The sequence below is a fragment of the Nesoenas mayeri genome, assembly GCF_963082525.1.
Source record: "Nesoenas mayeri genome assembly, chromosome: 3".
In the NCBI taxonomy this organism is placed as follows: Eukaryota; Metazoa; Chordata; class Aves; order Columbiformes; family Columbidae; genus Nesoenas; species Nesoenas mayeri.
In genome coordinates this window covers 91,202,881-91,218,085 of record NC_137544.1, presented here as the reverse complement: position 1 = coordinate 91,218,085, position 15,205 = coordinate 91,202,881, and the positions used below count along the sequence as shown (strand labels likewise).

General features: G+C 41.7%; 1 protein-coding gene across 2 annotated transcripts; it reads right to left on the bottom strand.

Moving 5' to 3' along the window:
* Positions 1-10,847: 10,847 nt before the first annotated feature.
* On the bottom strand, positions 10,848-14,987 carry MCFD2 (multiple coagulation factor deficiency 2, ER cargo receptor complex subunit). Of its 2 annotated transcripts, XM_080342947.1 has the most exons (4): positions 14,935-14,987; positions 14,078-14,226; positions 13,204-13,363; positions 10,848-12,089 (listed from the first exon to the last, which is right to left on the bottom strand). In XM_080342947.1, the coding sequence occupies exons 2-4, from the start codon at positions 14,218-14,220 to the stop codon at positions 11,958-11,960; spliced, it is 435 nt and encodes a 144-aa protein (XP_080199073.1). In that variant the 5' UTR covers positions 14,221-14,226; positions 14,935-14,987; the 3' UTR covers positions 10,848-11,957. The 2 variants fall into 2 exon arrangements, with proteins under 2 accessions (XP_080199073.1, XP_080199074.1); XM_080342948.1 differs by lacking the exons at positions 14,078-14,226; positions 14,935-14,987 and adding an exon at positions 13,573-13,590.
* Between the last annotated feature and the right edge of the window lie 218 nt (positions 14,988-15,205).

Below are 15,205 nucleotides of genomic sequence, written 5' to 3'. Positions count from 1 at the left end.
GCCCCCATCCCACCCTGTCCCCACAGCCCATGCGGGGCCCTGGCAACTGCCATGGGTTACATGAGTTTTCTCAAGTGTTTTCTGTTTGAGATGGCATCCAGTGCTCAGAGGACTCGATGGCCATCTAAGTCTTCCCTGTCACTTATGTAAGTAAATACATGAGTATGCATATTTTTTGAGAGTCAGAACATGTATATGGGATATAACATACAAAAGTATTATGTATCATTCCTTTATGATTTCCTCCCACCTCACTGTCCTGCAATCTCCCTTTGACCTCTTTGTTCTTTATAACTTGACGTCTACAAGGAAGAAGAGGATCTGAGGGTGAAGACATGCAACCTAGAAGGCAAGGGATGACACTAGGCAAATTCGTATCAAGAGTTACTTTCAGCATGCTTCCTATCAAATCACTCAGGAATCACACAAATAGATACTTTCCTCCTGTTTTGTTTTTGGCTAGATATTACTTGTAAGCCAAATCTTTCTTGTTCAAACAACTCTCTCATTTTATTTTGAAAGAAATAAACTGTTTTTGCAGTTTGTCATGTTTCTTGTTTTCAGTCTGTGTTGACTTTCTGTTTGGTTCATTCTAGGCTTCCCACGACCGACAGCATATTATATTGTCTTATGAAAATCACGCATGGCTTCTGGGAGACATCTATAAAAAGGAGAGAACACACTGAGAAGCTGATACCATCTCTCTAATTATCCGGGTTGATGGTTGTTCAATGAACTTGTTAACCACCTGAAGTGACTTGAATCTTTACAGGTGCAGTATTGCATGGTCTTTCTCTGCAATGTTTAAATGGCAAATACTACCTCTGTGTAATGTCCCAGTCTAACTTCACCTCTGGTCTGATGGTTCCCAAATGCAGCTGGCTTCACTCACATTGGACAGTAGACTCCCTTCTGTGCCTTCAGAAGTAATGGCTGTAGGTAAGTGTTCCCTCCTCGCCCTGTCCTTTGACAACCACCTTGGTTCAAGGTTTGTGCCTTTCAGTGAGGTGCTTAAGCACACACTTGGCTCTAAGCACTTCATTCCTGTCATTTCATTGAATAGACATGGATTTATGTGCCTTCTCTAGTTCATGGCTTGCTAGCATTTCAACAGTTTATTTTGCCGTGGCCAGATAAGACAGAAGAGCCAGCCCTGACAGTCCTGTGCCTGGGGAAATGGTTTGCTTTCTGGTAGTGATGGGCAACACCATTCAAACCTTCCAGGATGCTCCAAAGTAGAGACTGCTGGGGTCCCAGGTCCAGCTGCTCACTGAGGATGGAGGAAAAGTGCTCTCCAGAAACGCAGGTCTGGCCCGCAGGAAAACGGGAGAGGAAAAGATTCCCCACTTTCTCCAGTTGTGGCCCACTCTCTGCTAGAGCAGGACACACCAGCAGCACAGCAGGGAGTCAAGCCTTCATGCTGTAGCCATAAGATCTCAGTTCCCAAGCACAGATCCGGTGGAGGCAGCTGTGCCTCCTCCTAGAATCAGCTTCTGTAAATAAAGCTGTAGCCAGTGTTATTTAAAGGGTTTTTTTGAACATATAATAGAGCATACTCTGCTCCCAGTTACACCAGGTGAAAACATGAGTTGCTAGCCCTGTTCTGGCCCTTTTGTGCTGCTGCAGTAACAAAGAGAGACAGGAAACTGCGCTCACTGACAAAGTGTGGAGAAATCATTCTGCAAAAGAGTCACTTGGCCTGGGCATCCCTGTGCCCCTGCTCTGCTCCCCATGCTTCCAGCACAGCCAAGCACCTCTGGGAGTGTGGTCACCCAAAAACTCTGGGCTGCTAGGATGGCCCTGGCAGGTCTAAGTGTCATGGATCTGTGATGGAGCCCTGTGGCTGTGCTACCTTGTGCTGGCAGCCACCGACAAGCTGCATTATATTACTCTGATTATAAGTGTGGCCCTCAGGGGTGGCTAAAACTGGGCCACTTTATTGCCATGGGGCTTTTGTGTTGCATAGGTAGTGATGGACAAGTTAAGTTGGGGAGGAAGAACACTAGTCAGCCACCTTGGGAATCCCTCTTTCCGAATGTGGATGGTATATTTTGTGGCACTGTTTTTGGTAGCCATGTTGTGCCAACTCCCAGCTCTTTAGAGATCCAGTGGACTATAAGACACAAAAAAACCCACATCATATGTCATTCTGGGTATGTACTTGCTGTGAATGAACACAAAGACCTATTCATCACTCCTAGTGTCCACATAACTGACAGATTAAATCACTCTCTGGCTGTGAAGATGACAGTGGCCCAATAGCTAATGCTGTCTAACAGTTTCCATGAAAAGGAAGGTTGTTTATAATTTTGCCAGGCTTCAGCTGAAATTTCCCATGCTGTATGTTACCACAAACTGAAGTTTTGTGTGTGGAACAGCCTAGATGAATAGTCATGGCATTTCCAAGCTCATGTGTCACTGAAGAGCCCTTGAACACAAATTTTCAGAGAGTAATTGAAAATTTCTCCTTTCCTGAGGCAGCAGTAAAAACATCTGGAGTCCCAGTGGCTGGCGCTTTAGGTTGAAGTCAAAGTTGCAGCTAAACAGCCTGAGTGCAAGAGGTTCCATGTCCACAGCTGCCAACTTGGTGGGTATTCTTGACTGTTTTAACCTTTTCCAAAATGCCCGATGTCTTTTGAGGCTGTACCTAGGTTCACTGACAGACTTAATCCCGTATTGTAGTACATGTTGTTGACAGAAGTTGTTTTAAGCAAACTGAGGTTATGCTACTAGGGAGCACAATTGGAGAAGATGGCATCTAATTGCTTAAGTTTGAGCACAACTTGGGTTTAGGTACGTATAGTGATTTATAGCTCTCCTATGCTTACCCTGTATCTTCTCCACTGCTGCCCAATTGTTGCATTTCTGACCAGCATTCCCTGTTGTATAGGATCAGGACCAGTTTTTCAGATCTCCTTACTGGTCTGAATATCAGGCTCAAGCTGCTAGTTCCTGGAGATGAGTTAGTTTGGCAGCTTCTAGATTGACTTTAATTTGGTTCAGTGAACAAATATTTTTTCTCTACATTTCCAAACAATACTGGAGAGGTGAACAGGAAGAGCTTTCAGGCTGATCTGACTTGTCTCCAGGTGAGGTGGTTGTGCTGCGGGGCCATTTGATGACCAGAAATAAGTGGCATGGGTGCACATCAAGAGTGGTATGGGGTTTAACAGACCTAAAGTAACTTGGATATGCTGTTTCTGGGAGTAGTATCCACAGATGACAACTCGATTTCACTTTGGGTGGAAAAGTGCTCTACTGTTCTGTAGCCTCTATAAGCCTTTCTCTTTCCCTACAGATATTTCTATTAGGGCGAGCCCTACAAGCCCCTAGAAAGGACCTCTAACTGCCACAGGAATCTGAGAAGGCTTGGGTAAGGTCTCTAGAGGAGGTTTTTCTTAAGCATTGCACAACTCAGAAAATTTCCAGATCTCAGTAAAAACTGTCTGTGCTATGTTTTCCTAAACCGGGCATCAATGTGAATTGTAGGAGCTATTGGCTAGGAACTATCTAAAGGCAGACTTTATAACCAACCAGAATATTTTTATTTAACTACCCACACTACTGGACCTTCAAGTGATTTAGAGCTCTGACAAACTGAATTCCTATTAAACTGAATAGCTTGGGTCCAATTAGTAACATTATCCCAGGAAGACAGTGTTCAGGATGGCCTGCAAAAAATATCTGACCATTTACAGTACTCTGCTTTTATAGTGAGTTTTGCAATTGTGCTGTGTCCTGTAGCAGCATTGCCATGGTGTTAGCAGTACCTCAGCTGGCTCATTTAAAGCTAGTTGGGTATGTCAATGCCGTGCTGCAATTTTAATAAGGTCTGTGGTAGAGATGCATCTGCAGTCAGAAACTGTCACCATTCTGCACTGCCAACATGGCGTAACACTCTGCACAATTCCCCAAGACAGACCTTAGGAAACGAATCTGAATCCTATAAACATTTTAGTGGGAGGAAGCAAAAACACTTGCATGACCCGCCAGGTCTTTTTGTCTTGCAGGTACGACTTCATACAGAGGAAGTGGTCTTTTCCCTTGGTGATAATAAAAGCACTTTATATTCTTGCTACAATGGAAAGGTCATGCATTACACAGATCACACTGAACAGTATTCAGTAAACCACAGATGTCCTTAAGTTTCCATTATAAACTTGATTTTGTTCCTGTTCCTCACTTTGCCAAAATTAGCCCTACACACCTACAACTTCATAGGCATAATTTTATTCTGGGACAGATTTTTTGGAAGGGTTGAAGGAAACTGGTCAAGGTGTTTAAGAGAGATGATGGCTAAAAAAATGAGATCATCTGCTTGGAGAACTTCCTAAAGACTTCTTGGCTTGTCATACCCTGAAAATTCATTTGCCTTGAGATTCAAAAAATATTTCAAATCTGTTGGTCTTGGCTGGCAATGGTGCCTTTGAGTAGTTTTAGGATGTCTGGTGACAGAATTATTTGGTTACTGGAAGTGGTTCCTGCCTCAGCATGTGTATGTATATGTGTTATGTGTTCTTTGGAGTTCTTAACTAGTCAGTGCCAATGTGCTCATAACTTTATGGTGGCATATGTACGGTTTCTAAACAACTCTGCATGTCTCCTAAACAAACATGTTCCTTCTCCAAGACTGGTCCTGTCTGTATGTACTGCTCTCTACACCCCTCACTAGTGTGTTTCCTGACTCCCACTGCAATCCATGCCGAAGCTGACAGCATGGCTTTGCTGTCCCTTCTGCACAGTCCCTGGAGACCTCTCCCAAAGGGAAGAGCATTCAAATCTCATTCTGCTCATCCCAGTGCTCTTTCCTGGGTCAAAACAATCATACCTGCCATGATTGGTGTCAGTATGTCAGTCTCTGATGGCTGCAAGCCACATATGGCGAGGCTTAAGTCAATATTATTTTTCAGCATATATGTTTTGTGGCTAATTTCTGGTTTTATGACAAAATAAGTATGGAGGCATAATGTTACTGTTCTTAAAGAGGATTTATTTCAAAATATGTGCTTAGGGCTTTCTCATAATTGGGTCATTTTTAAAGATGGTTCTTGAAGTGTGACCAAAACCAGAGGCAAACAGATTCATTAGACAGTTTTCAGTGTCTCCCACTTCAAGTAAGAAGAATGTGACATCTGGAAATGGTATAGTTGTGCTATAGCACTGCATTAATGCAGTCTCCTGGGATCACTACTTACCCACTGCATCATCCCCTTAGCTTGTACTGAAGATTATAGCATAACAATGCCAACAGTAAAGTCTGCCCAGCATACAGCATTGACCATGGGACATTTGCCCATGTCCCATGAGACTTTGTTTTTACTTAATAATGTTGCCAGATTTTAACATTTAATCCTTGATCTTTCTGAGCTCCTGACTTAGTCGGTTCTGTTGTTGTTGAAGTCAAGTCTCTGACCTACAAATTGCTGGAGCCCATGTGTGTATTTGGGAGAAGTGCTTTCTCTTTTTTATTATTCCACCAGCAACTCTTCTTAGCCACTATTTGAAGCAAGCTCTTGGGCTAGATGGACCTTTGTTTTGACTCAGTGTGGACGTTCTCACACTATATTCTGAGTGTCAATAAAAATAGTTGACTATTTGCTCAAAACAGGGCTAGGAATTCACTTCATCATTTTGAAGACTCTTAACAGTCTTTTTACTGTTCTCTTTTTGTGAAGAAGTTTTGGTATCTCTGTGCTCCAGAGCTAGGACTCAAATGCCAAGTGAAGCATTATCTTGCAGTCAGGGACAGGTTTTTTACCCTTGTTCCGGTTCAAAGTGTTCACTTCTGGCTCTTGACAATCCCATTTTGAACATGCTCTGTAGAAACTTGGTAGGGATTTGCACTTAGATGCTGTTGACAGTGAGCATACCCTGACAGGACTGAGCAGCACATTGCTGGTTGCAAACTGCTCTTGGTGTTAGCAGGACTATCCAAATGGCCATTGTCTTCTGGGACTAAAGAACTGCCTAACTAGAAGGCAGAACTGATGAAGAAGTTTTCAGGGACTTTCAAGGGGGAAAATGGGTTATGATGGTAAGGAGATGTGAAACTGACATATAGATGGATTAGGGGAAAACTGGAATACAGCTGGCTCAATAGGAGTCTACAGAGATGATAAGGAGAAGAGCAAAGGCTTACAGCAGGGAGAGAGAAGGAGTGGTCTGTGATCTTGGAGAACACTTCTCTGAGACCTGGAGCTGAGCACAGGCTTCCTGTGTTCAGTTCCTGTGCTTGGCTCTTGGCTGTGGAACCCAACATAAGGGACTTCTGCCGATACAAGTCCACACCCATGTTGACAGTCATAGACTCACCGGGTGACAGGCTTTCACCAGACAGGATCTGGAGAAGTCATTAATTCTGCCTTTCTATCCCAAGACCAAGTTAAAATCACATCACCCCAAGCTATAGCCTCTCATCATGGACCCTGAAGGTTTGTCCAATGTCTAATCTAAATCTCCCAGGCTGTTTGGTTTATGATTCTTTATGTTTTAGTCTTTCTGATTGTTCCACCAAGTACTTATTATTTCCTCCTTCTTTGCAATGGCCTTTTAGTTGAAAACCATTAACCTTCCTTTTTCTCAGTTGCTACTTCTTCAGCAAGAAAACCCCACATTTCTTCCAGTCTTCCCTCATGTTCAATTGTCCATTTTGTGTGATCTCCTCTGGCCTCTTGCCAACTAGTTCATATCTTTCTTGGAGTGCACTAAGCAGGACACGGTCTTCCAGGTAAATCTTTAACAGTGGGGATCAACGTGAGGCCTTTGCCATTTATGTTCATCATAGGCCTTGAATTTTTCTCTTGTGAACTGATACCTAGATAGTTATGCAAGTACAGATGAGTATTTCTGTGTAAGCATGGTATTTTGCGCTATTGCATTCCATCCATTTCAGGTGGCTTCTCTAAATCTATCAAGATCATTTTAAATTCTGATTTTTTAGCATTTATAGTATCTGCAAGTTTAATAATCATACTTCATATTCTATCCTCTATGCCTTCAATGAAAACATTGGATAAAACTTGATGTGGGACCAAGGCCCACGGAATTCCTCACAAAACACATGTATTTTGATAGGTTATGATGGACTTGACCTCCTGTCCCTTCCCGCAGCAGCTCCATTTAGATTGCAGTTCACTAGCTTGTTCATGAGGATATTATACAAAACACCGCTAAAGGGCTTGCAAAAAATTAAATAAAATAAATAAATTCAAGCTGTATGGCATTTGTGGTGATTACTTCACCCTCCCTTTAAGGCTCACATAGTGAAGCTGATCAGGCCCAGGCAACTAAAAACCATTTAACTTAACTGGTTACTTTCTAAGCAGATTTTGCATATTTTAGGCTGAAGTATTACCCCCTTTTTCTGGTAATAATTGCACTGTCTGCTTGGTTTTGACCTTTTTAATAACGATTGATGGAAAGGAGAGGAAAAAAAAGAACATTAAACTCTTTGGCTTTCTTAACATCCTCTGCTGATACCATCCCTCTGTCTTTGAGTAGTGGTACAGACTTCCCTCTGTCTTTTTCTTGCAACCTTACCTGTAAAATTTCTTTTACTTTTGGTAAGTTTTGCTAGTTGCATCTTGTGCATATTGTCTTTATGAACTGTATACACCCCCAGGGCCTCCATGAACACAATATTGTGCTTGGTTCTCAACCAGCTGACCTGGTTTCTGCTTTACAGCTATAATAAACCTCTCTCCCATGCTTGTGGTCAATTAAAAAGTTGTGAATTAGCTGTCCTGCTGAATTTCCTTACTTTCATCTAAACTGGTATAGGTTGCGCTTGGTTTCTTATCAGCATTTCTTGAAGGAACTGACAGCTCTCCATGATTTGTTTTTTTTCCCTTAGATTTGCCTGTTATGAGATCTTCCCTACCCATTCCCTGAGTTTATTGACATCTGCCTTCTTGAAATCTAGTGCTGTCAGTCACTCAGTTGGATCAAGTGGCAGAAGCTGACACTGTGGTCGCTGCAGTACTCATTTCTTGTAAAATGTCATATCTGGCAGTCAACTTTGAGTGATATGCTACACTGCCCTCTACCTACTTGTAAACTGCCGCTCAGCTGAGGAAGGTAGTGACAATTACCATATGCCCTTAAGATTCAGGTTGCTGTTGAGAATTTAGCATGAAGAATGGGATGAAAAATGTAATTTCAGAGAAACTTTCTGTGAGTCATTAATAACTGCCCTTGTAATGGATCTCATTCTGCGTGGACAAAGGATCTGTGCTGATGAACCGTTCAGAACACAAATTCCTTCTGATAATAAATAATCCAGACTAAGGTATGCAATGATCCTTGCTCTCTTTTGTTTCCTAAGCACTTAGAACATTATGCAGCTGCTTCATGGTGCAATGGGCAGACAGTGAGACCAGAATGGGGGAGAGGAAGGAAAAAACAATAAGGTTCACTACAAGCAAAAACAGCTGATCAGACCACACTGGACCTACACCTTGTAAGAACAGTGGCAGAAACTCTTATTGACATCTAATGCAAAACCAGTAAGGCTTTGGGTCCTACTAAAAGCCTCTAATGTTCTTTGATGATGGTTGAGACCACTGTAGATACCTTGCGGACCCTCTCATAGATCAACTAGAGATGATCAAGTCAGGACAAGCCTTGTGCTTGTATTAGGAAGCCTTCCTGTTACACCATTATTTTTACTAATAATATTACAATGCGAGTTTCTTCACTGTCACTTCAACTCGATTTGGATTCCCTAAACAATGAAAATTACCAGTAAGGAGTCCCAGGCATGGTCAGTTTTTATGTGGGCACCGTACTGGCAATGTGGTGTTGGAAGATGGAGGAGCAGGCCTTGCCTATAATCAGAGTAGGAGGTGATGGTTTAGAGAAATCCAGGTTATTCAATCACAGGGAAGCATATGTGCAGGGTCGATACGCTATCTAGTGGCTGTATTGATTATGACATTAGTCCTGAGTTACTGTTCTTCCATTAGTGAATTGACATTGTAAGTAAATGCCTCAGATGCAATAAGGATTTGCAAGGCTTTCACCATTCCTTAATTAATTTTGAGACATTCTGACATTATAGGTGACTAAGACAAAAACAAAGGTGGTAAAGTCTGAGTGAATATGCAGACAAAACCGTGGCTGGGAAGTTCCAGGCAGTCATTCTTGCCATTAACAGCATTCTGATGGGCATTGGAAAAGCAGTAAAGATTTTTCTTCTTCATATACAGACTACATTCTAGATCAACTCATACAAAGCTCAGTTCAGGAGTACTTCAAGAACAAGTTTAAGTATTTTCTTTAGGTGCTAGATTATGCAATGTTTTGTGAGGTAAAAGCAGACTGTGTGCATAGTATATACAGTAACGCAAGGCCAGATGTGTTCTCCTCTAATGGGGAAACTAATTCCCATCTCTTCAGATCAGGGACTAGGAAGAGGTGAAGACCACATATGGCAGCATCCTCCTGGCTATTTGTTTCTGCCAGGGATGTGACTGACCTTCAGTAAATCATACAGCTTTTGTGCTTTTTATCTGTGAAATGGAGATGGTATCTGTTCTACAGAAGCGAAAACAGCTTCGTACTTGATGAGTACTTCTGTTGTAAAGGCTGCTATTTTTCCATTATATATATATATATATATATATATATAAAAATATGTATGTAAGACATGTGCCAGCATATTTAGGATACTGCATGAGCTACAATTAGCACACAAATTAGTTATATTAAAAAAAAAAAAAAAAGATTCACCTTCACTCTCAGCAATTTTGCACTTTTCTAGCTAATAACTGAGAAAGGTCTGTAGACAGCTGTTAAACCATTTAAATGCACTTAGTTAAGTAGGTGTATTTGTTTTAGGAGGCTGCATAAAGACATGATGATGCAGGTTTCAGCCTGGGTAGCATTTCTTGAACTGTTCTTCTAGGAAAGCAGAAGTTTTGTTTTGATCTTTCTTCATGCATCATGAAATCAAAGGTGACACTTCCGTTCTCCATTTTTGGTAAATGATTTTTCTATTTATACAAACTTCTGTACCCTTAAAAACAAGTTTAAAATGGTTGGTAAACAATGTTCACATGTGTTTATCATAATTATTTCTTATATAAAGCTTCTATGGTGCATGTCTTTTGCCACACACAATAGCTGTTAATAAATATATATATAAATACAACGTATGTATATAAATGTGTCTGGTAGGCAGTTGCTGGACTAAGTTTACAGACTGCAGTTGGTAAGAAAAATAATGATTTTTACGAGAGGTATATTAAGGTCAGTTCCTTGGTCTTGCCCTTTCATCCCAAATCAATCTGAAAGTCAGAAGCTAATGCAATAAGCACATAAGAGTTGGCAGGTCTACAGGCAACCTACTTTAAGCATCCAAAGCTGATGAGCTTAACCTCTTCTCACTTCCTATCTGCAAACGTTTTCTATACTTTCTTCTGATTCAATATTCACTCCAGATGAATTACCCTCAAAAAAAGATCTTTTTAAAAATGCTTTAACTGAAATACTCTCTTTTAAGATGACTGCTAGTAAGAGAGAATGGCTTAAAAATACATCCAAAAATTTAGGTATGTTTCCCACTAGGACTTCCAGCCTTCTGTGTCTGGCTCCAGAGTGCAGGAACACCAACTTATTTTTATTGCTTGTAGAACCAGCACAACCCTGACCCACAAAGGTATCAAAATAAATAATTAGTACAAGAAAAAAGTCCAACACTCAGGATTCATTGCACAAACATTTAAACAGAGGAAATAATTTCTTTTACAAATGTTTCTCCTGTATAAGAATAATTTTGTACACAAAATAGCTTTTTATACATTTTACAGAAATACACTAACATTTAGATTCTCTATTAATGGGTAATGATAGAATGCAATTTAAGATTTCAGCAATACATCACTTCTCTAATATCCTTAAACTGCTTGACTTAATTGAGTCAAGACAAGGAAAACATTTCTAGAACCATGTTAATTTGCACACACTTGAGTATCTTGAAACAGTTAGCTATGAAACACCTTCTGAAAGTAATACCATAATTTAAATGTCAAGGAATATGAACTTAAACCTTAACAAGGCAGCAATCTCAGATTATCGTGCTGGCTAATACTGTGAAAACCAAATTGAACAGAAGCTTTTCTATTAAACTGGTTTACTGTTATTGTGACCTTCAAAACGAGATAGCAGCAGCTACCCTAGTAAATGCTATATAGCATTAATACAACATATAAATGTAATAAAAATACTTTCATTTTCTTAAGAAAACACCACAGAAGGTAGAGGAAAAAAAGCAGTTAATTAAAATATAAAAAGTAAATCTGTAAAGGGCAAGAAGAAATTTAATAACACGTGTATACAGAGTTCTCCGTAAAATGTAGGGGTATGCTAGCAAGTACATATATTTTAAAATACTAAATTTATTTCTAAGACTGTGTTAAAGTTCATATGGTATCATGTGGACCTCAAACATAAACCATGTTCAAACACTTTTCCTCTATATTTCCTCTTTCAAGAGGGAAGTTTCCTTTGGCATTAGTGGGAAGGTAAGGACATTTATCCTTGAAACGCAACTATAGGCAGTAATATTTTCTGGCATTCTAGGTATTTTATGTGTTTAAATAGGAGATGTAAGCAAACACGTACTATATAACCCAATGCCAGAAAAACTGAAATTTAGATATAGTATGATCTATTTAGTATTCATACACAGGTACTGGAGAGTTTGCGAGCTGTAGCCTCTGCGAGCACTGTTGACGCTTTCATGCTTCAAGATTCAAATGTGTAGCTACGTATAGTCAAACACGGCTCTCACTCCGAGTTAGCCAGTCTCTTAAAACAAACAACTTTCAAATAAACTCAGCTGGAACTGGTACACCTCTCCTTCTCACAGCACAGAGGCTGATACGAGACAGTAATGAATCACATTATACTAGTTCACATTTCCATGTAGTTAGAAGAAACAAGCCCCCTGCAAAACCTTATTCCAGTGATTTTGCAAATTCTGCATAGTCGATGTATCCGTCATTGTTCTTATCATCATCTCTTAAGACATCATCTATTAGATTAATCAGCTCTTCTTCTTTCATTGCCTGGGTATGCTCACCACCTTCCTACAAGAACAAAATCACATTGAACAGTTTAGCAGTGTTTCCCATCTAGTGGCACACATGACAGGTTACTGACAACTAATTTTTTGTTAAGCTATTCACGTTTGGTGCCTAATTTGGCACCAACATTCAGAACAAGCACTGTGTATCCACTTAATATTGTTAGCCAAAAGTTCTAAAAGCTAAATAACACAGTGTATAATGACGGATAATAATGTAACAGATGTATTCTTAATTTAGATATTGACGTAGTACAGACACTATAGTTTCTATGCAGTACAAAAACAGCTTCCTGTGCATCAGAACTTGCAAAATGCAGAGCTTGACAGTAACAGAGTAGCAAAAAAAATCCAGCACTACAGCTTAAAGTCAGTAAAATTCTTAGTCTCACCCTTGTACAAGCAAAGGGGAATACAGAGAGGTGTCTTTGCACAAGAAACAGAAAATCATTATTCTGTCCTTGGCCAGGAATTTTTTGGTACAGGTGTATGCAGTGAGTTACGCTATTCTGAAATGTAACTTTCAAAAGGTACAAGATAATGTGTTGGCATTGTCTTCCTCAGGACTTTATCTTCCTACTTTGTCCTTAAGTGTTCCTAGCTGGAAAGAGAGTTTGTGTTTAGAAAAAGGTGACAAAGGCAGACAGTGACTGGTTCTTCTAATAATAATTTTGTGCAAGAGGTTTCTTACAGTTTGTGTATTCATGACAGTAGCAGTTTGGAGTTGAGAACAGCGGCCTTAGAATCTTGAACAGCATTGTATCACATGCTATTTCTATAAAACCTCACTAGCATTATCCCATTTTGGATAATTTTGCTTACTTCCTATCCCTGCCTACCAAGGTATCCCCCCCTCTGTCAAATAATTTTCACTTTACAGTCTCTTCTCACTCTAAAGTTTAAACTACAATAGCGACTTCTCAAAAATTACAATGTGACATGAAAACTTGTGATAAAGCATTTATAAATCAAACCAAAACTATCAGGGGAAATACAATCCGGTTTTCAGGCAAACTGTAAGTGCACTGAAGATGTGTTGTAACTGTTCTGTTCTACTGTAAGCTGCTTTTAGAAATAACTGTTTCCAAACAGACGTGCTCTTACAAAATTCCACCTACCTCTTTGTGGACATGCGATATAGCAGTAGCAAGCTCTAATCCATCTAGCAAATTATTGCCATCGTAATCATGCATTTTGAAGTAATGAAGCTGCAACTCTTGTGGAGACATCTCAGATTCTGGTTTCTCAATAACACCTTCCAAGTGTTCCATGATGTGGCTAAAAAAAAGTAAAAAAAACATAACATATGTGTCAGTTAACATTTAATGCTCTGTTTACATCAAATTTAGTCCTTGATCAGACAGTGAAGTACACAAGAAATATTGTATTTCTAAAAGCACACTGGACAACCAAAAGCTACAGTTTTACACTAAGATGAAGGGGGCTCAAAGCTCGTTTGTTACAGGTGCTGTAGTGGCCTCTAATACCTTAGACAGCTATTTCTATTTCTTCTGGCCTACTTAGCAAGTTATCAAAACAAGTGCAGCAGTGCTCCAAGTCTCCTTTTGGCTGTCTTCCAAAGCTCAGGAACTGGAAGAAGTTCTTTCCCAGTCAAACATGAAGTATTCTAGGGAGTGTTATTTGCTGCTACCACTGTTTTGTCTGTATGAAGAAGAAAATAAAAAAAACCCCTCTCACTCTACCTGTTCGAAATATGATTTTGTCTAAAGTATATCGATCTAGGTATGCAGGATTCCTGTAAGAAATTATTTATAGTATGGATAGGGCTAAAGACTCTAGAGAGATCTGTCTAGGACTAGTATCTCCAGAAACATATCAAGCAAGCATGTCTCACACCTGACTCCAGCTAGTCATACAACATTCTGAGAAAAGAGGGTGACATAGGTTTAAGTCCAACTCATGTAACAAGACTTAAGAGATAAGCAAATCATTAAGAGTAAAGTTTACATTTTCAGAACACGGAACACATACTCTTTATCTTGTACCAAGTTCTTATCAAGGCGAATATTTCCATGTTGACTCTCTCCTACGTGTTCCTCAGCTAGAGCAGAGATGAAGAACGCAGCCAGAAAGCAGAACGGTAAACGTATTCTAATAATCCTTTGGGCCATCATGATCTCCTACAAAAAGGAAAACATTCCCCCCAGTCCCCCAAAAAACAGATGACAAATGCAATATATTTTCAGCAGGTTCACGCAGCGCGTAGGAATAACCCCACTACGTTCTAGAATAGAAGAACTAGCTTTATTTTAAGCACTTAGCAAGCAGAAACCCAGGGAGCTCCAATTCAGAATTTCTCTGAGGGTCTCTATTTCAAGGAAGCGTGCTGTGATTTTCAGAGAATGACTTTTCTTATTTTTCCCTTCACGCAGCGACTGAAGCCGTGCGTGGGTCTCCACGTACCTTAGACACGCCATACACGCCATCCCCACACAGCCCTGCCCCACAGCTACGGGAGCAAAGGTCCCCAGCAGCATCAGTGGGCTGCATCTAATCAGCAGATCCATTAACACCTAAGCAACACACGTTAAAGCTGCAGCGGCCGTTGCAGCGCTCACTGCACACGCACGGGAGACGCTGAAGCGCTTCGGCGGCGGGAGCGGCGCACAGAGCCCACGCCGGGTCTTCTCCCGCCCCCCGCAGCGCCCGCTGCAGCCAGCCCCGGCTCGGCAGAGCGCGGTGCCGGGGGCCTGGACGGCTGGCACCGCGCTGCCCGCACCGCGCTGCCCGCCCCCCGCCCCGGCCGCAGCACCTCCGCTCCTCCTCTCCCCGGCCCCTCAGATCCCGGGCCGGGCGGAGCGGAGCGGCCCCGCCGCCAGGCTACGCACCCCGCGGCCGATGCACCGTCCGTGGCGCGGACTTCGGGCGCGCCGGCCACCATCCCGGGCTCACCTCTGACCCCGCGCACGCGCCGCGCTCCCGCCCCGCCCTCTCTCACCGCCCATTGGCTGCACCTTCCCGCGGGGCGGTGGCGGTGGGACCGCTCTCGGAACTCCACGTGGAGCGCTCGCGGCGCGGCAGGTGGAGCGGCCCGCCCAGCGCGGGGCGGGGCTGCCGGCGCCATCGCACGGCCCGGGAGAGCCCCGCACAGCCCCGTAC

Bases quoted from the DNA above. Each gene is read 5' to 3' on its own strand.
- MCFD2 (XM_080342947.1), bottom strand. From the start codon at position 14,220: ATGATGGCCCAAAGGATTATTAGAATACGTTTACCGTTCTGCTTTCTG. The intron at 13,364-14,077 runs GTATGTGTTCCG...ACTTTTTTTTAG, and splicing joins AACTTGGTACAAGATAAAGA to CCACATCATGGAACACTTGG. The intron at 12,090-13,203 runs GTAGGTGGAATT...TTGTTCTTGTAG, and splicing joins TATCGCATGTCCACAAAGAG to GAAGGTGGTGAGCATACCCA.